The sequence below is a fragment of the Aedes albopictus genome, chromosome 3 (genome assembly GCF_035046485.1).
Source record: "Aedes albopictus strain Foshan chromosome 3, AalbF5, whole genome shotgun sequence".
NCBI lineage: Eukaryota > Metazoa > Arthropoda > Insecta > Diptera > Culicidae > Aedes > Aedes albopictus.
Window position 1 is genome coordinate 351,857,610 of NC_085138.1, and position 27,926 is coordinate 351,885,535.

Sequence of the window (27,926 nt, forward strand, 5' to 3'; positions counted from 1 at the left end):
ATGAAATCCCCTGAAACGCATCAGAAACTCTCTGAAACCCCATTTGAAGCGCCTCTTGAACTCCATGGCACGCCCTAAAAACCTATTGTAATTCCGTCCCGTAACCTTGTGGAACTCAGCTGAAGTTTCTGTATCCCCCTGAAATGCTTTTGAAACCTTCGGAACCCCCGAAATCCCCATTGAAACTTCCTGCAACACTCTGACAACCCTCGGTAATTTCTCTAAAATACCCTGAAACTCACCGTGAACCTGTCACCCTCGGTCATGCTGATTACCCATGCCTTTACAGCTGTGACGATATGGGCCTATGCTCAACTGTTTTGCTTCTGTGTCGAAAGAAAAACTCGTATTTTGTAACTGAAGCCCCTGGAATACCACCCCCCCCCCCTCCCCCGAAACACTTCCTGAACGTCCTGAAACCATTATAAAACCCCTGTGGATCTCCCCTGAAAACCTCTGAGCCCCGTGAAACCTACGGAAACGCCCTAAAACGTATTGAAGCTCTTCTGAAACCTCCTGAGCCGTCTTGGAAGTTTACCAAAACGCTTGTGACGCCCCTCAAACTCCTATTGAATGCCTTTGAACCCCCTTAAACTAACCTGCACGTTTCAAGGAGTTTCCGGGAGTTGCAGAGACTTTTTTATCTTTATTAAAGGGATGTATAATCCGTAGTTTGTTTCTCTCGGTAGACACTGATTCACTGTCCTTCCGAAGGAAGAACTCACATGTTGTGAGTATATAGCAGGGATGGAAAATAGTGAGTATTGCAGCTGAGCAGACACAAACGCAAAGCAAACCTACTCGTGAACAACAGAGGCCTGAACATATTCGCACTCCTTCACTCGTGAGCATTTTAATGAAAAACGCATTTACACGGCTGACAGTTCTGCTTTTCAGGAATAATGAAGCACAAAAGATTACCTTTTGATGGATAACTACAAGATTTGCTATTAAAATTGCTCTAAAATGCACTTCCCGCGCCTACACACTCATGAAACAAGCGGATGCGAATAAACTCACACACGGTTTACTTTCGGAACCGTGAGTAAGCCTGTTCATAAACCACGTGGACCAAAATTCGGCCATCTCAGACAGAAGCGTATGGAGCGTAGACTTTGGCCAGACTCCCCCCCCCCCCCCCCTTATCCCAAAATGTCTACGTGGTTTATGAATGGCCCTTTACGGGCTTCAATATCAATCCGTTTTAGGCTTTGAAACGCTTCTGAAGCCCTATCTGGGATCACCCAAAGCTAGGGCTTTCAGGAATCCCACTCAAAATCGCAGGAACGCTTCTGAATTCCCACTAAAACGTTACTGAAGCTCAATAATAATAGGACAGATTGGTGAAGTACTAGATTTGTAGTAATGAGCTGAATTTTAGTATGGTGAGAAGGTCAATTCTCCGTTTCTGCAATGAAATGGTACAAGAAGCGTGGGTATTATGATTCCTTGCCTAATTTTATGCTGTTTGAGCAAAACTTTGGATAACAGTGTTGTTGTTTTCTCCATATCTTGCAACATAAACAACATAGTAATCCAAAGTTTTGCTCAAACAGCATCAAATTAGGCAAGGAATCATAATACCCACGCTTTTTGTACCATTTCATTGCAGAAACAGAGAACTGACCTTCTCACCATACTAAAATTCAGCTCATTACTACAAATCTAGTACTACATCGAACGTGCCCCATTGTCATGCCAATTAGTAGAGATTTTAGATAAAAATACCGATTTGCCTGAGCGTGTAATAAAATTCGATGAAATACTGTCTTTCAAAACATCGCCCCCATTGGATATTTTTCATAAGATATTGCAGTTTAATTTTGGCGATGAATGCTTTGCAATTGCAAGTTTTAAGGTTATTGGTAAATATTTAGGTTACGAAACCGGATCCGAAACTGGAACTCATCTGAAAGCCTGTGAAGTCCCTCAAAAGTCCCGGGATTTCCCTAAAATTCCTATGAAACGTCCTAAAACGTCTCTTAACCCCTCCGCAACCTTTTGAAGCCGGCTGATACTTCATCGCAAGTTTTGATAGACTAAAATAAGCTCTTCTAAAAATGTCATCTGAAACTTTTTCAGGATTTCAACTAAAGTTTTCAACAGAAATTGATTTAAAGAATTATAAAGAATGTTGTAAAGAAATTATCACATACTATCACAACTGGTATCCTCGCTATCTATCTATGATGCTCTTGCAAAAAGGTGTGAAAAATAAATATTTAGGTAACATCTATGACTGTGTTGATTTAGTAGGTACCGTCATTATACGTCATCCGCAATGCGCCGATCTTGTTATCATTTGACGCTGTCCGTTGACTGTTATATTATCAACTCAAACAACATACAGTGTATCAATCAAATGTCCGTACAACAATTTTTTTGTCAAAATAATTTTTCATTCAAATGTTTATAACATTTTTGAGCGTCAATCAAAAACGCTGAAATTTTGACCAATCATGAATCATATATCAAAGCTCCATTGGTAAAATTTTGAGCGAGATCGATTAAATTTTCTGAAAGTTATAGAACTTTTAGTAAAACTTATAAGATTTTTGAACACATTATTAAAACATTATATCTCAATATGTACTCGATGAATTTTTTTAATTTTTTTTTGTTACATCTTATACCTAAGGCTTTTATACCCGATAAGAAAGGCATAACAAAATTATAACCGATTAAGTTATTTATTTCACAGATTTTTCATAACAGAGTGAGTTATAAAGTTCGCCGGTTATGTGTTAAAATAACAAAAATTATAACTAAATTTGCTCTAGCCATAACATAATTGTTACAGGTCTTGATACAAATATAACAAGCTTATAACAAAATGAGATATAAAAAATCAAGAAAGGAAAATCAAATTATATCACATGTTGTTATAAAGCAGTTATAAATATATTGGGTAAAAATTAAGTAGTATAAAAATTAACTCATTTTTAGGTAATAAATTTTTAGAGTGACATTTTATTTTTAGTAAAAAGTTACTGGCATCAAAAAACTTCTCCACATAGTATTACATAAAACCCAGGGATTCGAACCTAGGACGGCTAGAACCTAGAACAGAGGAATTCCACGGAGTCATGTCAGTCGATCCTGAGCGACCATTTCAAAAATATCTGAAACTTTGCACAGTTTTTCAATTTCATCTAAATCGCCATTTTTCGATATCAAACCTTCATATTCACTCACGACTAACTTTTCAAAAGGGTGTATGCGAAAACAGTTCAAAAATATTCTAAAAGCTGTACAGCAAAAACGGATTGTTCGATTGTTATGAATTTTTCAGCAAAGTTAGATAACTAAATGATGATGCCTTAGAAAATATACACTGTAAAAAAATTCTTTTTTTACTTTAAAAAATATGATCTTTGTCACAAAAACTCAAATATCTTAAAACCCTATCTTTTTACCAACGTCAATTTTTTAGGGGAAATGGCCCTTCATATCAGCTATCTACCATAAAATTTTGGTGATGGTAAACTGATAAACAAAAAAGTTATAACATTTCAAACATTTCACAATTTTTACATTTAGTAACAAAAACATTTTTTTTTCTGTGTAAATTATTTTGAGAATTATTTTTTGATGCTGATTTTATTGTTAATGCTACCGCCTGAATTAAACAAGTTGTTTTCATGATATTTTTGTTTGATTATTCATAATTTCTATAGTATCTATTTGAAACTTAGACGCGATCCAGTGTTTTGATCAAAAATATTGAGAGTGTCATACTTTTTATTGTACGTGACTGGTGAAAAAATCCCTTGATAGTGTTGAAAAGCTGTTGATTATAAGAAAAACGGAATTAAACTTATTTTTAAGACAAAAGCTGTATAATAAAAGTTGTATATACGCGTATACGTCTAGTTTATCTGCAAAAAAAATACCTCTTAAAGAACAGACTTTATGATCGGAAGAATGCGAGTAACTTCAACAACAACAAATGCATGAGAGGTACATACCACATACAAACAGACGAAACGCCTAGAACAATTTTCGTGAAAATCCATCGCCCAGTTCACACTACCACCACCTGGTGGAAATGTTTCACGAAACACTGCGTTGTGCAATATCTTCATCAGAAGGCGCTAGTGTGAAACGTCAAACGCAAAGAAAAACGATGGGCACTCTTCTGGTTATGAAAGCCACAACCAAGATTCAAAATGATCGTTAAAGGCGTGGTCAATGAAAATTTCGTCAGTGTTACGTTTGTTTGTCTGTATACATACCATGACAATGCTCACGAAAAAGCAAAAAAATACTACCGCTATGGATATTAAATAGTAATTTTTTTCTTCAGCCAAGCAAACAACACCAAACTAGTCAGTTAAAACTAATAAGTGATTTTGTTTATTATAATCCAACGAACAACATGAACAGTCGCTTTCTCAAAGGTTTTCAACTCAACGCTCTCTTGTAGACCGTTTGATGAAAAAAAATGTTCAAAGGAGTTACGAAATCTCACCGAAAGCACCATAGATAAACTGAAAGAGACTGGTTATGCCCAAATTGAATACAAATTTTCGCATTTGCACGTCCTGCCGTCTAGACTTTGACAAACGAGCCATCTGTATATCATCGGTAAATCAGGGCGCAGGAAGTTCGAAAACGACAACAACTGAGAAATTGCCAGAAGTGCTAAGTGCAGAGAGTCATGCCACCGTACCATCAGCGACATCAGTTTAAACAATTTAATCACGCCCCTTTTCAAAAATGCCTTGATATATACTTCAACATCTATACCCATTTCAATATTTTTAACGTTGCAAAACATGCTTTCAACATTCATCTTGAAGAAGAGGGAAAACACTTGTCCTCAATTGTAACAGCAAATAAATGAATAAACGACTAATGCGCGGAGGGCGTGATAAAATCGGAACATTACTGTACATATAATATACATAATACATAATAAAAACAGCTTGTTTTACTCACGCAAGGCTATTAACAATAAAATCAGCATCAAACTGAGATTTCCGGCCGAAATAAGGCAGGAACAAATCTCATTTTCTTCTTTTGTCACAACGCTCGTTGACTCATCAAGGGGGAGGATGATAAATAATAAATGTATTCGATGGAAAAATATTCGAACAATTAGGCAACATCGATAAACTCATCGGATTTATTAAGAAAGTTTATGTGGAACTCGAATTACACCTAAAATTTGTGCCCCCTCAAAATGTTGAATTCCGACCAACATTTTACGAGGGGGCGGTGACATAAGAGAAAATTGAAATTTGTATTAGCCTAATTTACACTAAAAAAAATTATTACTAAATGTGAAAATTGTGAAATGTTTGAATTTCCATAACTTTCTTGTTTATTAGTTTATCATCACCAAATTTTTATGGTAGATTGCTAATACAATGGACCGTTTTCCCTAAAAAATTACGTTGGTAAAAAGATAGGGTTTTGAGATATTTGAGTTTTTGTGACAAAAATGATATTTTTAATGTTAAAAAGATTTTTTTCACAGTGTATATTTTCTTAGGAATCACCATTTAGTTATCTAACTTTGCTGAACAATAAAATCAGCATCAAACTGCGATTTCTGACCGAAATAATTTACACAGAAAAAAATATTTACCAAATGTGAAAACTGTGAAATGTTTGAAATGTTATAACTTTTTTGTTTATTAGTTTACCATCACCAAATTTTTATGGTAGATTGCTAATACAATGGACCGTCTTCCCTAAAAAAATTACGTTGGTAAAAAGATAGGGTTTTGAGATATTTGAGTTTTTGTGACAAAAATTATATTTTTTAATGTTAAAAAAGATGTTTTTTCACAGTGTATATTTTCTTAGGAATCGCCATTTAGTTATCTAACTTTGCTGAAAAATTCATAGCAATCGAACGAACCATTTTGGGTGTGCAGATTTTTGAATATTTTTGAACCATTTTCACATACACCCTTTTGAAAAGTTAGTCGTGATTCAAAATAAAAATTTGATATCGAAAAATGGCGATTTAGATGGAACTGAACAACTGTGCAAAGTTTCAGTTCAATAGAAAATCATGAATTAAAAAATTTCCTTAATTTTGATGCTGTTGCTTGGAATCGCTCAACAGGAGCTCGTCGTTTTTACCGGTGAGGCCATCGCAGCACTTGAAGTGAGAGGCGATATAAGCTGAAATGGTCCTTCATATATGGTAGCTCCTCTATAAATAGACTCGCTGATCCAACATACCGGAGGGGAAAAGTATGACGTCACCATATCCAGTTATGACGTCACCATGCACGTTACTACAGCCCATTTAGTCCCTCAACTTCAATGTCGTGCGCGCTTGTTGTGCGCTAAAGCCAGCGTTCACTACTTCGGAGCTGGAGCCCACATCGCTGTACCTACGCGAATGGACGTCACACGAAACTGTTCCTAATACAGTTGATAGCAATTATATCTTCGTGTTATTAACTAAGTTAAACAGATAGCTAATGACTTTCAAATAGTGAAAAGTGTGGAACTAAGTACTAGTTGCACCAGCGTTTATTCAAATGTTGAAAGCGTTTTTTGACATGTTTTATTTCATTATTATTTAATGATATTCCTTCTGCAAAGTTGTTCAGCAGTATTATGGCGCTTAAGTGGTGAATGTTTCGGTAGGAATATCCACCGCAAATTCTTGCAGGAATATTCCCTTGGAGGAATTTGTTAATGAATTTTTAAAAGGATAGAAAAAAGCTGAACGAGCCGGGACTCGTAATTTGCCGGGATTGAAGGTGTTACTTCCCGTTCGATGCACGAACGGCGCACAGGAATCACTGGATCTAGATTGGCACTTATCACGGTCACTGAGTCTTCACCTTCTTCACCGAAGGCAGAACGATCTCACTGGTTGCCACCGATCACACTCTTTAGCTAGTATGACACTCGAACGACCGACGATAAAGTTTAGCTTCTCTGCTATATCTAATTGGTCACCATGGAGTATCCCACACGTTTCGGATACAGAGGAATGCGTTTTGTGTTTCGCTTTGTCGCACCACTTTATTTCACACCGACTGATTGAAACGAAGATACAATAAACGATCGACCGCACTGTTGTGTCTTTGGGGCTATATTTTCAACTGATTACTACAAATTCTTGTGCTGTGCACAGTGGTCAGCTTGGTCATCGTGGATGATTCTGTCTCTCAAGAGAGGGCTATTGAGAGAGTATTTATACCTTAGACTAGTTCATATTCTTTAAAGGGTTAGTTCAAATTCAATTAATTCTATAGGCTAAAGTTAACATTATTTACAATATGTACACAGGTAGGATAATTCATTTATGGTGATACCGAACATTCCGGCCACCTTGAAACAATGTGAGTTGTTTCAACACTACGTATTTCTCTCTCGTGTTCTCCTCTCGCTGACGACCCTCTCTCGGCTGCTCCAACGATCGAAATTTCTTCGGTTACTCGGTGACACGAAGCCAACGATGAATGGAGCCATTCACTCTATTCGCGACCAATTCAGAATGGTTCATTGATGGCGAGACTCGATGTCGGATGAATGGATAGATGATCTGGAACTACGAAAGATCCGGTAGATCGGACAGAATGGGTTACAGTTATTGGAGCGCTAATCACCTGATTGCGCTCAATTAGCGCGTTGAACAGTTTCGGACTGCTCTGCCGATCTTTGGAGATTCCGGACCTGATGACATCGGAGACACGAGCGAGGGATGAGCTTGCGGATGACGTAATAGGATGATCTGCGAACAACAAAGACCCGGTAGATCGAACATACTGGATAGGAAATAAAGGAACGCTAATCACCTGATTGCGCCTTATATGCGCGTTGAGCCAGTTTCGGACTGCTCTGCCGGTCTTTGTAGTTGCAGGAGCTGACGAATTCATAAACTTCTCAAATCGGAAGATGGATGGACAGGCATGGTGATATTGATGGCACAAAACTTGGCGACTGACGAGCTGGAACAACAGAAGACCCGGTAGATCGAACGGACACGAGTAGAAATATTGAAACGCTAATCACCTGATTGCGCTTCAATTGCGCATTGAGCAAGTTCCGGACTTCTCTACCGATCTTTGAAGGTTCAGGAACTCTCGTTTGTAGCGGTTGATGGTCCCTGACCGTCGTCGGTTGGCATAGGCAGAATTGCGATTTTCGCAACCGGTCTCACTACGTTGTCAGCTTCAGCAGTCTTCAAGGTGACGACACGAACGATCCCATCCTTTCCGGGATGCAACTGGGTTATTCTCCCGAGCGGCCATTGCACAGGAGGTAGATTGTCGTTCTTGATGATGACGATTTGGCCCAACTGGACCCGAACCGGTGATTTACAGCCTTTCATAGCACGCGCCTGAAGCTGTGCGAGGTATTCCGGATACCACCGGGCCCAGATGCGCTGAAACAGCTTCTGGGTAAGCTGCCAATGGTCCAGACGGTTATCTGGGATGTCTACGCAGCTCGAATCCGGAACGGCTTGAAGACTAGATCCTACCAAAAAATGTCCGGGCGTCAGGACTTCCAAATCGGCAGGATCGGACGGAATCGGAGTCAACGGCCTCGAATTGAGGCACATTTCGACCTGCGCTAGTAATGTGACCATGTCTTCGTACTTCAGGGTAACGTGGCCAATTTCACGCAGGAGATGATGTTTTGCTGATTTAACCGCGGCTTCCCACAATCCTCCGAAATGTGGAGCGCGGGGTGGGATGAACTTCCACTGAATCTGGTTTTCGGCACACCAGGTTTGGATCTGAGCACGGTCAGCGTCGCTGGACTTCAACATCTCATAAATACGGTGGAGAGCATTGGCTGCTCCCTTGAAGGCGGTTCCATTGTCCGAATGGATTTCTCGAACGAGACCGCGACGGGCGACGAATCGGCGGAGAGCCGACAAGAAAGCTGGTGTGGACAGGTCGGTAATCAACTCAATGTGGACAGCCTTTGTTGCGAAACAGACGAAGACCCCAATGTACGCCTTGGTGGGTGCTCGATTGCGTATCGGCGACTTGATAAACACCGGGCCACAATAGTCGATACCGGAGATGGCGAAGGGACGGGCCGGTGTAACACGGGATCTTGGAAGATCTGCTGTACTCTGCTGGATAAGCACGGGTTTGCTCCGGAAGCACTTCACACAACGGTGATACGTACGGCGAACAAGATTCCTTCCTCCGATGACCCAATACTTCTGACGAATTGTAGCCAGCATCAGTTGCGGTCCGGCGTGTAGTAGGACCTTGTGGTAATGTTCGGCAAGCAGTTCTGCCAGCGGATGTTTCGCCGACAGGATGATTGGGTGTTTGACGCTGTCCGGAACTTCAGCGTTCGAGAGCCGTCCGCCCACACGGAGTATTCCATCATCATGGACATGGGGTTTCAGTAGCTTGAGCGGCGACGACTTCAGAGCATCCTTGCTTGACGAAAGTTCTTCCGAGTAGAGCTGTGATTGCGCTAGGCGAACTAGTGCACGATCAGCAGCGGCAAGATCTACTGTCGATAGCACTCTAGAGGTCGAATTGATTGATCCTTGAGTTGCTGCTCGAAGGGCGCTGATGTACTTCAGGCAATACGCTACGACTCGACGAAGTTTGGTGTAGCTTGAGTAGCGTGTGAACAGTGCTTCGGCGAATTGATGTTCAGTAGCCAGAAACGTGACGAGTGTTACCTTTCGAGCCTCTTCGATGGCTTTGACGGATTCTTCTTCTGGGACGTTCAATACAGGCCAGCTACTTGGAAATTCTGATAACCATTGTGGACCTCTCCACCACCTGGTTTGGTTGAGCAAGTCCGAGGGCAACAGACCACGGGACAGTTCATCGGCCGGGTTTTCTATTCCTGGTACATGGCGCCAGGCGGAGATATCGGTCGAAGATTGAATGGTGGAAACGCGATTGGCAACAAACGTTTTCCACCGGCTTGGTGGAGACTTCAACCATTGGATGACGGTGGTAGAATCGGTCCAGAAGAAGACATCTCTAGGAGTTTTAATCGACTGTTCCACCTTACGACACAGCTTGGTAGATAATACGGCTGCGCAGAGCTCCAGCCGCGCAATGGTGTGCTTCGTTGCTAGAGGTGCTACCTTAGACTTCGATGTCAGTAGCTGCACCATCGGAGAAGAAATGTAGCTCAATCTTCGAAGCACCAGGCAGCGAAACGAATCGGGGGATTTTGATTTCGGCGAGAATTGAGAGTGTGGCGTGAAACTGCTTCCATTCTTCTTGCAGCTTCTCCGGCAGCGGACGATCCCATTCGTAGGGAGACTTGTCTTCGTTTTTTAGCTTCCATAAGCGCTGCATGAATATTTTCGCCATGGCGATGGCGGGGCCCACGAGGCCCAGAGGGTCGAAGATCTTGGCGATGTAGGAGATGACCTTTCTCTTCGTGAGGACAGGAGATGGTAGCGGGAGATCGACGTTAAACCGCAGCATATCAGTCCTCGTATCCCATACCAGTCCAAGAGTTGACACAGACTGATCATCTTGTAGATCATGCACGGGTTTGATCGCCAAGTCCTCTGGAGGAATATCAGCTAACGCTTCGGGCACGTTGGAAGCCCACTTCTTTAATGGAAAACCGGCCGACGCGAGTATTGCGGATAGTTGCCGGCGCTTCTCCACTGCAGACGCCAGATTTTGCGCTCCTGTTAAGACGTCATCCACGTAGAAGTCTTCGACGACGGCTTCTTCGGCTTCTGGGTAGTTCCTTCCTTCGTCCTTCGCTAGTTGCTGCAGCGTACGTGTTGCCAAGAACGGAGCCGAGGCTGTACCATACGTAACTGTCAGCAGTTCGTAGGTATCGATTGGATCCGACGGACGCCGGCGAAACAGCACTCGGAGGAATCGCTGATCATCAGGAGAATGTAGGATTTGCCGGTACATTTTCTCCACGTCAGCAACGATGGCAACCACGTGGAATCGGAAGCGGATAACGATGGAGTCCAGGTTTTGCTGTACCACTGGACCGACGAGCAGTGTATCGTTGAGCGACATGCCGGAGGAGGTCTTACAGGATGCATCGAATACCACGCGTACCTTGGTGGTGGTGCTACTCTCCTTAAACACTGGGTGGTGTGGCAGGTAGCAATGCGGAGATTCATCGTCTACGGATTCGAGTTTCCGCATATGGCCGAGGCGGAGGTACTCTTCGATGAATTCGTGGTATGAGCTCTTCAGGGCAGGATCTCTTTCAAGGCGTCTCTCAAGGCTGTAGAAGCGGCGGGTGGCAATTTGTCGTGATTCGCCGAGGGTGACTTGCGGATCATCGGACCGGGGAAGGCGTACGACGTACCTTCCATCGTGAGTTCGAGCGGTGGTGTTGGAGTAAATCTCCTCGCACTGTATCTCTTGGGCAGAGTACATCGGGCCATGATCGACTGCTTCAAGCTCCCAGAATCGTTGAAGCGCGGACTCGAGTGATCGGTCGACGGTCGAGATGTAGCACACTGGTGGAGCTACGGCGGGATTGGTGGATGTCTTTCCAGAAACTGTCCATCCGAAGTGTGTGTCGACAAGCAGAGGTAGACCGTCTCCGATTGATAGGCGGTTGCCGGTGTGGAGTTCATGGTAGCATTCTCCACCGATAACGATGTCGATCATGCCCGGAATATGGAAGTGCGGGTCGGCCAATGGAACGTTTGGCATGTTCCATGACGAGGTGTCGATGATGACGGTCGGAAGATGAGCGGTAGGTTTCTTCATGACGAGAAACTCGAGGGTGGTGGAAAATGTGTTCGTTTTCGATTTGATTGTAGCGGTGAGCTGGCGTTTAACCTTCTTGACGGATTCACCTAGACCCGACACGGTGATGTCTACGGTAGTTCGTCGAATACCAAGATCGTTTGCTAGCTTCTTGGTGATGAAATTGGACATTGATGCTGAGTCCAGGAGTGCTCTGACAGCGATCTCCTTGCCGCGATGGTCGACGATGAGAAGCGATACCGTTTCCAGTAGGACCGTGCTGTACTTCGAATGGACAGTCATGCTGACTTCCGGTGGATTCGCTGATCCAGAGGTCCCCGCGATTGCTGGTGCGGATGGATTCGGTTGATTCGTAGGAGGATTCGACGATGCGACAGGAGTACTAGACTTCTTCGATGCTGCAGCTGGATCATGTAGCATGGTGTGATGTCTGGCCCGACAAGTTCTGCAACTGAACTTCGATTTGCAAACTCGTGCTTGATGGCCTGGACGGAAACAGTTCCAACACAAGCTTCGCTGGACTACCAACTCTCGTCGTTGGGTTATGGACAGCTTGGTGAATGTTGGACACTGACTCAACTGGTGAAGTTGACTGCATGCGGGACATTGTTGTGCGGTCGGCTTTGGCTCGGCTGTAGCTGCGTTCGCTACGGATTTCATCGGGATTTTCTTTGGAAACTGTCCGGCCACCTTGATGCTAGCCGGTTGGAAACGCTGTTGTAGATCACTGGCGACGGACTTCAGCATGCGAACGTGCTGCGCGAGGAATTCGATCAGTTCGTCGTACGTAACTTCGTTCTTCTGGCGAGTCTCGTGCTCCCAGGCACGAAGTGTTGCCGAATCTAGCTTGTTCGAGAGAATGAAGATGAGCGGAGTGTCCCAGTGGCCGACAGGCTCGCCTAATTTGGCCAACGCTTTCACGTGTCGCTGAAAGTCGTCAACTAACGTATTAAGCTCCTGTGCAGACTCCCTTTTCATCACCGGTAGATCGAACAAGCCCCGGAACAGCTCCTTCTTGAGGAACCGCTTGTTATCATAACGTTTCATCAACGCATCCCACGTGGACGCGTAGTTATCCGCTTGCACATCTACACTTTCAAACGGTTTCCTCGCTTCACCTTCCAACGACTGCAACAGGTAGTGCAGTTTGTTAACGGTTGGGATGTCGTCGTTGCTATGGATCATCGACAAAAAGTTGTCCCTGAACGATATCCACCGTGATTCGTCGCCGCTAAATTTCGGAAGGTCGATCTTCGGTAGTCGGTGGTGGAAGCTGGCTGTGGTGTGGTGAGCGAAACTGTTGAGCATGGTGGAGTTCATCGCCGGTTCATTATTGGGTAGCTTCGAGAGCAAAAAGCCCTTCAGAACACAATACTTGTTCTCGAAGGCAGTCCTCACTTCAATGTGCTCCTCGAACTTATCGCTATCCAACATCTCCACTTCACTTTGCACATGCTGGAACTCCTTGTAGATCTTGTCCAAAGTTTCCAGCCGGACCGACACTTGATTCGCATCCGTCTGGTGATCATATTCCTCCACGAACTTTTCCACCACACCTCGGACCGCTATCACTCGCTTTAGCTTTAGAAGATCCTCTTCTAGCTTCTTACGCTGTTTGCTCGACATCTTTCACACCACTCGAACCACGCGCGAAAAACGAAAAACGACACAAATCGAAACGAAATGCTCCTTCCCAACGCGGTGTGCCGTTTCTACGCGCCCGGACGTGAGTGATACAAGATCGAACGTTTTGCTCCTTCCCGTCGCGATGCACCACTCAAACGCGATACAAACGACGGCGGTACCACGCAATCGAACGATATGCTCCTTCCCGTCACGTCGTGATACCACTACGCGAACGCGATCGACCGAAAAGAGCACTAAAGTCGATACGATTAATCCTTCCCGACGCGTAGTACCCTTTTGCGCAACGCGTGTCCGCTTAAACGCCACCACTATCACGATTGCCTAGGATTGACTGAGCCCTGATTTATTGCTTTCCACCCCCAGCACGGTGTACTAATTCCAATTTGCGACACTTATCGGCGCAGATGCAAATGGTAAAAGGAGCAATTAATTTGCCTGACTTGCCACCAGTCAACAAAAAAATACAAAACTGCCTTGATTGTGCCGTTGCTTATCGGCAATTCCACCGTGCTCTAATGTGCGATCTCCAAAATTAGCATGCAATTATACTGCCATTCCTTGCCTCCGTAATCGGCGCGAAATATTGGCACGGCCGTGTGTAAAAGGCCCAAACTTTCTACACAAAGGTTGAAATAGAATGAATGGCCTACCTTTTGTGTGGTCTCCGCTATGACCACTTACCACCGCTATGGCGCCAACTTGCCTCCGTCGCTGATTCCTGGCTCGGGTTGTCCTCCAATCCGGCTCGAAGGACCAATGAACGAGCCGGGACTCGTAATTTGCCGGGATTGAAGGTGTTACTTCCCGTTCGATGCACGAACGGCGCACAGGAATCACTGGATCTAGATTGGCACTTATCACGGTCACTGAGTCTTCACCTTCTTCACCGAAGGCAGAACGATCTCACTGGTTGCCACCGATCACACTCTTTAGCTAGTATGACACTCGAACGACCGACGATAAAGTTTAGCTTCTCTGCTATATCTAATTGGTCACCATGGAGTATCCCACACGTTTCGGATACAGAGGAATGCGTTTTGTGTTTCGCTTTGTCGCACCACTTTATTTCACACCGACTGATTGAAACGAAGATACAATAAACGATCGACCGCACTGTTGTGTCTTTGGGGCTATATTTTCAACTGATTACTACAAATTCTTGTGCTGTGCACAGTGGTCAGCTTGGTCATCGTGGATGATTCTGTCTCTCAAGAGAGGGCTATTGAGAGAGTATTTATACCTTAGACTAGTTCATATTCTTTAAAGGGTTAGTTCAAATTCAATTAATTCTATAGGCTAAAGTTAACATTATTTACAATATGTACACAGGTAGGATAATTCATTTATGGTGATACCGAACAAAAGCATTTACATAATGTTGAGAAACGTAGTAATCGATGCCTTGGACAGGTTGCTTGAGTAGACACCTAGCAACCTGTTGTTACGTTAGCTCAATAGCACCACACATTTTTTCTTCATTCCTGTATCAACCACCAACCAATCAAGACGTTTTCAATAAAAACTTTATTTCGTTCCTCGTTAAACCCCTCCGTGTTTTCTCTGAACTCAAGAGGTTATGGACCCCGCGCGGCGAGAAGTAGTCTACGGCATCCCGCAATTTTCCGGAGCTGGCTACGAAAACTGGAAGTTTCGCGTTGAAAAGTTCTTGAAGTCGGTTGGTTTACTGGAAGTCCTGAGTCAAGATGTTCCACCCACGGCTCCCGAAGCAGCGAAGTTCAACGAAAAGGATGGCAAGGCGTCAAACTGGATAATTGTCTTTATTCACGATGACCTACTGGACCTGGTTCGTGAGAAAGAAACTGCGAAGGAGATTTGGACAACTCTGGCAAACGTGTATGCGAAGAAATCAGTGGCATCTCAAACGCTAATCCGGAAGCAGTTGGCAAAGCTGAAGATGATTGAAGGATCGTCAGTGAAGGACCACCTGAAGATTTTCGACGAGCTGATCCGGCAGTTGAAATCGGCTGGCGCAAAGCTGGAAGAGGGTGACCTAGTGTCTCAGCTGTTTGTCACACTTCCAGAATCTTTTGATCCGTTGGTGACCGCATTGGAGAACCTGGAAGAGGACAAGCTGACCCTGGATGTAGTGCGTGAACGTCTTCTGGCAGAAGAGCTGAAGAAGAACGATCGGATGACAGATGTCGGTGAGGAAGTACCTGCTGCTCTTGTTGGATCCAAGCAGAGAGGGCATATGACTAGAAGCTGTAAGACGAAGAAGTCATCCGATGAACCTGTGACCTTTTGTGGAGGAGAACCGGTTGTATTTCTGACTGACCGCATACCTCGTAACAACTGTGAACAAGTAATCAGCTTCAAGATGGATTCTGGAGCCACAGATCATCTCGTGAAATCGAAGGATTATTTTACAACGTTGGAAAAGCTGCAGCGGCCTGTGGAGATAAGCGTTGCCAAAAACGACCAGTCCATCGTTGCTTGGCACAGAGGATCGATTGTAGGAGTCAACCGACATGGTGTCAAGATGGTAATACGCGATGTGCTGTATGTGCCAGATCTACGTGACAATCTGCTCTCGGTGAAGAAAATGGCCGCAGCAGGTGTCGAAGTGAACTTCAAAAGATCGTCGGCGGAAATGAAACTACAAGGAAAAATGGTTGCGGTTTGTCCATTGCAAGAAAGTTTCTACGAACTGGAATTATCAATCAGGCAGCATCCCAGAAGTTTTCCACCTGGAAGAAAGCATAGAACCACCGTCGATGGAATGGAACCAGAGGGGGAAAGACTAACCGATACTAATCCGTGCCTCGGCATATCGTCCAAGCGAAGCAGTAAGCCTAAGCACACCAACCCCGGAAAATGGTCAAGAAGCATTAGCGCAGTGGATGATGATCCTGACATTGAAGATGAGACAGCGAAGCCGACTCGACCAAGTGGCGGATGTGTTTGGGATAAATGCAAGACCGTCCGATTAAGAGGGGGTGTTGAGAAACGTAGTAATCGATGCCTTGGACAGGTTGCTTGAGTAGACACCTAGCAACCTGTTGTTACGTTAGCTCAATAGCACCACACATTTTTTCTTCACTCCTGTATCAACCACCAACCAATCAAGACGTTTTCAATAAAAACTTTATTTCGTTCCTCGTTAAACCCCTCCGTGTTTTCTCTGAACTCAAGACATAATGAGTCATTGGCAGGGTACGAAAAACGGATCACGTCGAAAAACAAACGCTTTGTCCTAAGCGGTGCATGTTGGTAACAAAGACGCTCCGCAACAAGCGCATGTCAGGCGATGAGAGCAATAAAACAAACATCGCTTGCCGTGCGTGTGCCGATATTTCGGTTTTTCTGCTAATATTTTCGACCCACATCATCGAATTCATGAGCATTTGGGCGAATTAAAACTCTTGCCATCCTAAGAGTCGAGTTTCAGTTGTAAAACAATGCGAAAATCACGATGTGAATAGAACGAGACAAATATTCCTACCGTTTTTGTTGTGAACAAACTCGGGAGCGATTTTGTCATTATCTGCTAACGGAAAAACAAAGCGTTGTTGCCGTGCCTTCTTTGTTGGCCATTTTTTGCTAGCGGTGCCATATTCTGCGTACACTGGTCATTGGTGTAATTGTCGATTAAATTTGTAAAGAAACCTTTCGATAAATACTTGGAGTAATTTGTTTTCGAACACAGAGCGTTCAGGAAATCCAAAGGGATATCAAAACACTTCGTTTCGCTGTTGAACTAAATATTTTATTAACTCTAACAAAACAACTACGCTTCATCTGGTAGTAAATAACTATTTCGATCGGCAGATATGCATACACAGATTATCTATGCGAAAAAAAGCTGTATTTAATTGTAGTGATATTCACAACAGAGACTGAGTGACCACATACTAAGAAATTTTGAAGAAATTGGAATTGGATTGAAAAGTTTAATTTGAAAACTAGACCTTATTTAATTACTGAGATCCTTCAGAATTTCTAATGGATTTTCCCTGATGGAGAATCCTTTAAGTGTGATGCATAGGTTGAAGTAATTTGCTAAGAATGTCTTAAAGAATCTCTCCTTTGGATTATCTGAAGAAATTCTCAAGGGAGGAAATGTATGTTGGATTTTAAACTTAAGTTAAACCTTGCGGGAAATCCCTATCACGATTGATCTGTATACTGTACAATTGAATTCATATTAGTAGTTAAGAGCTCCAACAGATCAAAGGCGACGTGATCTGGTCGGTGAAATATAATCGGTGAATTGGAATGTGTTTTCGTGTTCTTTGATCAGAGATAATGGTTCATAGGAGTGGTTTACTTGGGATCCCAACATGCATATGAAATAATCTTTCAACAAATCTTTGGGGCAAAGTTCTTTGAAGAATTCAAAGAGGAGGTCATGGAAAAAATCATGGAGGAATTGTTGAAGAATTCCTTAGAGGATTACCCGGAAAAATACGTGGAGGAATTTTTTTATGGATTGTTTTTGCAGAAATTCCTGGAGGAATCCTTTGAAAATTATTGGAAAAAATCTCTAGAGGAATTCCTTGGAGGAATTACCGTAGGAATCTTTAGAGATTTTTTTTAGGAATCATCGGAAGCCTTTCTTAAGAAATCCTTGGAGAAGTTGCTGAAGAATTCTCCTACCAAAATTTCTAGAGGAACTCTAGGGGAAATCTCTTTATGAACTTTTGGAGAAATATTTGAATATTTGACTGGAGGATCGTCAGTATGAATTCACGTAGGAATCGTTGAGAAAACTCTCGGAGAGATCTCTGGAAGAACTTCTAGTGAGATCCCCAGAAGACCTACAAGAGAAATACTTTGAATATCTCTAGAAATATTCCCTGAAAGTACTCCGTGGCCATCCATAATAAACAGACAACCTATAAGACATATACAAAATCCTGTAAACAAATGTAAACGCCGCGGTTCAATTACATATAACATTTTCCACTTGAGAGCCAAGGACTTCTCGACAACTTCGCTGATGAGTGATGATCCGAACTTCCTAGGACAGCAGAATAATGAGATTTAACATATCAAATAGCTCTTAGTAGTGAAATTATGCATAAAATTTTACACCATTCGAGAATTTCAAGAATCGTGAACAACTTTGCTGAACATACGAACTATGCAGGTGATCTGGATCATGATAAGAAACATTTTAAATTACCCTATATCATCACGTAATGCTGGAGTTGCTTACCTCATTTTCCACCTTCCAAATTCATAAGCTTTCTGTACACATTTGATGAAGGCATGAGCTTTTTTGGTAGTTCATATAATAAAGGATATTAACAATTGTGTATTTTCTAAACACAATAGCGCCATACAGCGGTTAATTTACATACTAAACACTACAAAAAAATGATTAGTTACACATTGCATTTTAAAAATTATTACTGAGTTTGTTATAATGTTGATGTAATGATGATCAAATCACATATTCATTTATTGTAACTGACTTTATTAAAACCTTGAAATAATACAAACTAGTTTTCGTACCGATTCCAACAAATATATCTAAATATAACAAACCTTGATATAGATATCAACCGTTGATATAATTATGTTATGTTTTTGTTATGCCTTTCTGATTGGATATGCAGCTATGTTTATGGTTTTATATTCACTACAAAAAATATGAAAAATGTGCTCATGTAATTGACGATGTTTAAAAATTTACCATATTTTGCACATATAATCTGCCAAACGTTTTCCACCAATAAAAGTGCATTAACTGAACGAAAAATCCATGGGACCTATTCTTCATATGTAGTTTAGTAGGTCCTGTATCAAAATATTACATAAGGAGAGTTTAAACAAGTTGAAAACACTTGGCACTTTTATTGATCAAAATATGATAAATTTCCAAATGACACTCTGAACATATACAGATTTTTCATAATTTTTGTAGTGAATATAAAACCTCAAACAAAGCTGCATATCAAAGCCTTAGGTATAAGCTGTGACACAAAAAAAAATGAAAAAGTTTCATCAAGTACATATTGAGATATAATGTTTTAAAAATGTGTTCAAAAATCTTATAAGTTTGACTATAACTTTCAGAAAACTTATTCGATTTCGCTCAAAATTTTACCAATGGAGCTTCAATATATGGGTTATAATTGGTCAAAATTTCAGCGTATTTGATTGACGTATGAAAAAGTTATAAACGTTTCAATGAAAAATTATTTTGACCAAAAAATTATTGTAGGGGCAATTGTTTGATACACTGTAGAACGAATCCATCACAACTCACAAACACACTAACACACCTCTACTCTTCTCATTATTTGCAGCTTCAGTCCAAACGGTCGCGAGGAACCTCCCCGGTGGGCCAGTGCACTGTGTGCCCTGGGCCTGTTCATCTACCAAAGCCTGGACGCGATCGATGGCAAACAGGCACGCCGTACCAATTCCTCGACCCCGCTAGGGGAACTGTTCGACCACGGGTGCGACTCCATTTCGACGGTGTTCGTAGCCCTGTCGGCGTGCATATCCGTCCAACTGGGGTACTACCCGCGGTGGATGTTCTTCCAGTGTTTCTGCGCCATGACACTATTCTACTGTGCCCACTGGCAGACGTACGTATCCGGTACGCTACGGTTCGGCAAGATCGACGTCACCGAAGCGCAGTGCACTATCATGGGGATCCATCTTATATCGGCCATTTTCGGGCCATCGATCTGGATGACGAAAGTAAGTTGGTTTTACACGGTTGTCGGGGATTGGGTATTAATAGATATGTTAACGTTTGCGAATATTGCGCAAGCTGAAACAGAGTACGTGAATAACTGCCCTTCGTGTCGCTGCTGCCTCAAGTTTCATAACTAAGTCATTGAAGTGATAATACTAGGGTCTCTACAACCAGGAAAGTATGGCATTATCGAAGAATTTCACGTGTAGAATCCAAGTTAACATAAAGGAAATTCCTCCTTGGTTTCCATCCGGTGATTTTTTGGAAAATTCCTCACAGAATTTCTCGAAAAAAATCTTAAGGATGTCTTAAAGAATTCCTCATGAAAAATTCCATTGAGAATGTTTCCAGGGCTTCCTTCGAGAAATCATCAAGAAACTCCCACGTGAATTTCTCCAGGTATACTTTTGAGGATTTTTCCATGTATTTTTTCGGAAATTCTGCACAGTTTTTTATGAATATCTCAAAGGCTTTCTTTATGAATTATTTGGCACTTTTTGCACGCATAAACTATAAACGAACATTTAATTTAAGATTTTTAAACTGACTAAAATAAACAGGCACCCCCGGCCCCTAAAATCTACGGTTTGCTCAGTAGCTTGTGTTAAAAGCTACCCATGACTTGCCAAAATGCTGCTTACGTTCAACTGGGTCATTCATACTGATTATAGCAGCACATTCATTGTTAATTAGCGCGATCCCGCTAACCAAGCAAGTGACTGACTATAATAAAAACGAAAATTATGAATAAAAATCGCGCGAAATGAAAAAAAAACACTCCTTTCAATGGACTCTGACCGGGCGTCACGTCACAATGTGGAGTAGACAAAAAAGAGCAAGAGTAGTAGAAATTGACCACATCAAGCATGGTGTCGTCCATCAGTCGCCGCCACGCGATATCACGCCACACTTGTTTATTATTTATTTATTTTTTGTCGGTTTCTCCATATCACCCGTCAGTATGCGGACGTAGGTACCTACCGTTTTTGATTGCTAGAGTTTTAAACGAACGGTCGTTTACTGGCACTTACTCATTTTTCGTCAGACCATGGACGGCATAGTTGGTTGTGTTGTGGTTGAGTGGTTTCGCGGTTCATTCTCGGTGCAACTAATGCTCATTATAATTGTGCATTTGTTTGGGTTGCACTGTCGATGCCGAATCGTTCTTGACCGTGGTCAGTGTCATGGCTTTTCGGAAAAGTATCGATAGTGATGTGAAGGCGATGAATTTTGCTGGAGTTTCATGCACATTATCGAGCTCGATCACGCAAAGCGAATGAGTTCAAGTAGCCTAGCTGGCTAAGCGGGGGTTCTCCGGGGACCCTATGACATACCACGGATTCGTATCCAACCTAGTATATTGCCGCCATGACGACGACAGGGCAACGCCATGACCTGCGTAGCTGACTTCCGAGCCTTGAGGACACTTCTAGCTAAGACGGTTTACATGATAAATCATGTAAATTTGTGTTACATGTCTTGTAATCATTTTAAGGCATGCCGAAATACATGATATTTTATGAAGTTTACATAGCATGGCATGTAAACTGCTATGAAATCCCACGCTCCATTATTGTGCATCATATATTACCGAAATTTACACGTTTCTTTCTATCTGTGTAGCCACTCTTCGAATCTACACGCCACCACCTCTGTAGTTCCGAGACGATATGGGTGATAGCCGCTGAAACGGCATTCCAGCCTAAAATATCTCTACACATTATCTGAACAAGATTTGCGGAGTCCTATTTCCATCACATGTTAGCAAGTCTGTGGTTACACACTGTGCAAAACCGTGGGCACAAACCTGCACTCGGAAGAACCCGTATGACCGATTACCGAAACGGAGTAGATACTGTCTAAAGCAGCCATGACCAAAAAGGGCCTGAGTCAGATGGAACGTTACTTTCCTATGATGTCTGTTGACCCAACTATATACCCATAGAATCAACCTGTGGGTTCACCTTCCGTTGGTGGAATTGTCCCGCGCGCGCTGCCATTTGACCGGAATCTTGTACAGGTACTCGGGTATACCCTGACTTAGGAGCGTTCGCGCGATAGCTGCCCAACGGCTTTTTTGAACACATACCTCACGTCAAGGATCACTACAGTACAGTAGCGAATTCCCCTCTTCTTACGCTGGAACCTAACCTACCCTTCCGGTTACTCTAGAGACCAACGGCACCCTCGGTGTACTTCAACACTCAATTGTCTTCTTCTTCTTCTTTTTTTCTGGCCAACTAGCACCGTTCGGCGCCAGTTGTGTTTTACGTCGGCTGGGTCTAGGAGCTAAGCCTTAAATTCCGACGCCCCAGGGAGACAGCCACCACACCTGAGGACCCTACATATCGAACCCATCAACACATGGGCCGGGACCTACGGCTTTACTTCCTATCCGAGGGAAGACGTGATCACGGATTTTATGTCTCAGAAAATCCCATCGGCGTCGACGGGAATTGAACCCCGACCGACTGGGGTGAGAGGCAACCACGCTTACCACTACACCACCGACGCCGACACTCAATTGTCTGTTGAGCTCAACCCGGGAGTAACTTAACAGCTGCCGAACAACGTCAGCGTACCTAAAAATTTTGGTCCGGGTGGTACTGTCAGATTCAAAGCGGCAAGCGCTACTTTTGAAAAGGACGAAATCTTAAAATAATAAACCGCACAAAACATATTAAAACATTAAACAGGAACCTTAATGTGCTGTTTCCGCTTTTCTGTTGTAGCAAAATGCAAATTAAGTGCGGCATGATGAAATTGTTTACTAGAAGCGAAAATAATATCTCTCAAACGGGTAAGAGCAAAATAGTGGACTTTCATAAAATTAATCAGAAGCTCATATTTTCTTCTGGTGCGGTTATTAAGCACTTGCAAGTAGTAAACTACTACTTATACTAACATTTTCAGGGTGTCTACTACCTGGAAAAACCTGGAAAACCTGGAATTATCAGGGAATTTCATATACCCTGGAAAAAACCTGGAATTATCAGGGAATTCCGGAGTGAATCAGGGAATTTTTGGTAGAAAGGTTTTTTTTTGAAACTAGTTTAAACTAGACCTATATTAATTTCATAAAGAAATTCTGTTGAAATATACAGAACCATTGCTTGCATTTATTGAATAAGATTCTTCAGAACTCATGGAATTTATTTTAATAGATCTTTGAAGGAAGTTGGAAACCGAAGCTTAGAAGAAATTTCTTACAGTTGCTTAAAGCTGAAATGCTTCGATGTTTTTTTTTGATTATTGGTAGATTTTAGAAAATTTCTAGAAGCAAAATTCCAGATTCTTGAAAAAAAAAATCGCAGTATTTTCTAAAGCATTTGTTTAGGAAATCCTTCAGGGAATATCTGACTTTTTTCTAACGGAAATCATGAGTACCTAAGTGCATTAAGACGTTCTCTGAAGTAGCTAGAAAAAAATTCCGTATACCTAATAATTGAAATCCAGAGAGTTTGAAAATAAATCTAACACATATTATAGACAGTACTCCAACATTAGTCGAATAAGCGACATTGCTTAAAAATGCCTGTCGTGATTGCTTGAGTAATTTCTAATAGATTCTTTGGGTGCAAACCGTGAGGAGATATTTAGAAACTCACCTAGGCAAATTTGTGCAGGACCTTCTGGAAGTATTTTTAAGGAACCCCAGGAAGAGTACCGTGCAAATCTCTGATCGTTCCTAAATTATGATTTAACAAATTCCTTTAAAGGAATGGTTGACAACACTTCTGGATAATAATGTGGCTGAACCCATGAGGAGCTTCGCAAAATGTTGTATTTTCTAGGAGTAGTTTTAAATAATAGTTCAGTTGTTTCTTTTTTACATTAAAAAAAAATTTGGAATTTAGAACACTAAGGGAATTCTTGAAATGCATTTCTGTATAGACTTTTCGAATATTTTTTGGAATCAGACTGGCTAAGGATTTTTTCAAGAATGTGGACAGTAAAAAAATCCCATGCAGTTTCTAACGAAATATTGCACAAAGTTCATTATTTCATTTTGAAATTTTCTGTGGGATTTCCTGGGAAGAATTGATTACATAATATGTTTCTACTTAAGGTCCTATTAGACATGACAAATATTTGACCAAACAAGCCCAACAAATAACCAACGCAACGTGAATCATGGCAACCTCGGATGAATGTCGGACTACAACGGCAAATATTTGTCATAATGACAAACAGTCTAATGGCCCCTTTATACCATCATAAATTTATGCAAAATATTTGTCGAAATTTCTTGAAAACTCTCACCAACAGCTTAATGAATTTAAATAAATCTCAACAATTTTCTATTAATTGACAAATAATTTCAATAGACTTTTGCATTGAATTTAATTTGAAATCATATAAGAACATACATCGGGAATCCTCTTACAATTGTTAGAGTTGCTCCATTTATGCCAGAACACATTGGGCAAAATCAAGCCCAAAGGTGGAAAAAAATAATAACTTTCTTAATACAAGACACTATGTGACCATCAATGGCTTATTCGAAAGCAAATTTTCTCAAGAATTGGTTGGTGGATGATTCATGTACGGGCAACTTCTTTGAAGCGAGTTATAGAGCCCGTTTTACCCCAGTTCCCCTTAAAATTTGTGAATTTCTGTTATTTTACGGCTTTTGTTATGATTTTAATGATTATTTCGCTGGGATACCATCGCCCCACTTCCATTGAGTAACGTTACATACAAAAAAATATTAAAATGTTGGAATTTTAGGGTGTTGCGGGGTCAATTAGGCAATGGTATATTTTCAAAGTAGAAATTCATTTTTTATTTTTATTGATGATTTTTACGTGACAATAACTGAATAAATGATCGAACACACATGGTTTATTCCTAAAGAAACCATTTTTGGCGAGTTTGATCTCAAATTATTGGTTATATTTAAGTTTTCCCGCATACAAATATGAGTAGTTCCCATCCTTATACCACCGATTCCAAACATTTCCAAACGATGAGCCATTGCTTATATACTCCAAAAATATCCTAAATGTTGTTTGCGCATAGCCCCATAGACGGGAGGTGACGGCAGCATATAGTTTTAGAGCTTAGTTTACCCAAACTCCCCTATAAACTTATTTTTTATTGTTTTTAAATTAAAACAACTTCAACTTGAAACTTCTATGCATGATATGAGTTAATATTGATGAAGAGCTAACCAATAATATCTCTGCATCCTATGAAATTTGGAAATTTAGGGTACAATGGGGTAAAATGAGAAAAAAAAACATTCAAAAAGCTTGAATGACCATATAAGTTGACAAATATCTTGTTTGGTAATTTCTATACGAATAATTCTTGTACTTACGACATTGCTTCAGCGGGGGGTAAAGCCTGTTTCACCCCAATTTCCCTAAAAGTATAATCAAATTGTTCCATTGCAGTTAATATAATATATCTTTCATATTATAACATTCTGATTCCAATGAGTATGCATGAAAGATGTTATAAATATGACGTTTGGGGGATAATGGGGCAAAATATGCTGCTGCTTATTTCTCGGAATTTTGGTATTGAGGATGAAGAAATTTATAATCAATACGTGAAATAATATTTAAAATCCATGTCGCACACTTACATTATTCACCATTCCAAGCATTTCATGATGAAGAGCTGTAGCGTGGATTTGAGAATATCCAAACTGCTGCTTGCCGATAGACTTTATGGGGGTTGTAGTAACACATTGTAGTAAAAAGTCTCCAAAATGCATTTGTTATATTTTTGTTAACGAAATAGCAACTTAAACATCAAACAAGTATTTATTTTGTTTTGCTATACACTAATAATATGACAGTCTTATTCCACTACCCGTCATAAGTATATAAAATGTATTGCAACAATATTGTATCGCATTTACTCACCTTGATATTTCCAATATCTTACAAAGATGCTGTCTTCATCAATGTTATTCAGAAGCCCAAAAGCAACAACTTTTCTGAAAGCGGCATTTTTGTAGCTGTTCTGGTTTTAGAGATATCGAGGTGAGTTAGGGTGATTCAATATTATTGCAATTCTTTTTGTGAGGCTCTACTTATGACGGATAGTGTATGTCTTTTAGTAATAGATACTAGATTTCCTAAGCACATCTGTTTGCACATCTGATCATAATCGAAGTCACCTTCATCTGGCGTTGCCGTTCATTGAAGCAGAATCTTCCCGTTTGTGGCGGTAGTACAATTTCATCGTTTTTATAAAGACATACTGACATTATATTTGACGAATTTTGCTCTGGGGATGATTTCCTTGCCAGTTGTTCTCGAACAAACTTATTTCGTATATGCAGTCTTTCGCCTGCTTGTTCGCTAACGAAGATCAATGATGGATATGGTCAATGCAAAAGAAAAATTTAGTAATTAGGGGTCATTCAAATATGACGTCCATCGTTTAGGGGGGAGGGGGGGGTCTGAGAAAGTGTGACACTCCATGTATAAGGAATACAAAATAGCGTGGCAGAGGTGGGAGGGGGGGTCTAAAATTCCCGAAAAATGATGGACGTCATATTTGAATCGGCCCTTAATCAAGTTCAATTGCACAAAAAACAAAACTCTTTAGGTTAGATATAAAATCCTCAAGATGTTGGTATTGACTTGATTTTTTGTATTCGGCTAGATACTTTGCTGTACGTACTGTGCAAAATCGGACACCCTGTCCAAAAAGTCTTGCACCCTACATTACATACACTCAATTCTTTCTTTGCACGGGTTGTTTTTCGACATAACTCAATCAATTTTTAATCATTCCACATTAAAATTGACGGTCAGTACTATCCGTATACGAAAAATCAAGTCAATATGTTGATACACACATCAATCCTGAGGGAATGCTGTCGTTCATTTGACATTATGTCAAGGGAATTTCAATAATGCCAAACCCCGGACCGACAAAAAATCGAACCCAACACTCTCAGCATGGTTTTGCTGAATACTCGCGCGTTTAGCGCTTCGGCTATATGTGTTCTACCTGTGCATGAATCAGTCATTAATGAACTCGTATGAATATTATCTTTCAAACAAGTTATTAGTTAGCTTATATGATCATTCAAGCTTTTTATTGTTTTTTTTTTCATTTAACCCAAATTTCATAGGATGCAGTGATATTATTGGTTAGCTCTTCATCAATATTAACTCATATCATGCATAGAAGTTTCAAGTTAAAGTTGTTTTAATTTAAAAACAATAAAAAATAAGTTTATAGGGGAATTTGGGGAAACTAAGCTCTAAAACTATATGCTGCCGTCACCTCCCGTCTATGGGGCTATGCGCAAACAACATTTAGGATATTTTTGGAGTATATGAGCAATGGCTCATCGTTTGGAAATGTTTGGAATCGGTGGTATAAGGATGGGAGCTACTCATATTTGTATGCGGAAAAACTTAAATATAACCAATAATTTGAGATCAAACTCGCCAAAAATGGTTTCTTTAGGAATAAACCATGAGTATTCGATCATTTATTTAGTTATTATCAAGTAAAAAATCATAAATAAAAATAAAAAATGAATTTTTACCTTGAAAATATACCATTGCCTAATTGACCCCACAACACCCTAAAATTCCAACATTTTAATAACTTTTTGTATGTAACGTTACTCGATGGGAGTGGGGCGAGGGTATCCCAGCGAAATAATCATTAAAATCATAACAAGTGCCGTAAAATAACAGAAATTCATAAATTTTTGGGGGAACTGGGGTAAAACGGGCTCTATAACTCGCTTCAGAGAAGTTGCCCGTACATGAATCATCCACCAACCAATTCTTGAGAAAATTTGCTTTCGAATAAGCCATTGATGGTCACATAGTGTCTTGTATTAGGAAAGTTATTAATTTTTTCCACCTTTGGGCTTGATTTTGCCCAATGTGCAGAAGTTCAACCAAAAATTAATCTACTAATGTCGCCACAAGTTTCTTCTAGCAAAATGCAGCAAA

General features: G+C 41.1%; 1 protein-coding gene across 6 annotated transcripts in view; it reads left to right on the forward strand.

The window, feature by feature from the left end:
• Positions 1-27,926, forward strand: part of LOC109432689 (cholinephosphotransferase 1) — a 130,059-nt gene that overhangs the window by 16,582 nt on the left and 85,551 nt on the right. For all 6 annotated transcript variants that reach the window (XM_062855272.1, XM_062855269.1, XM_062855268.1 and 3 more), the window contains exon 2: positions 19,589-19,988. In XM_062855272.1, coding sequence (XP_062711256.1) covers positions 19,589-19,988 — 400 coding nt within the window. The remainder of the gene's footprint in view (positions 1-19,588; positions 19,989-27,926) is intronic.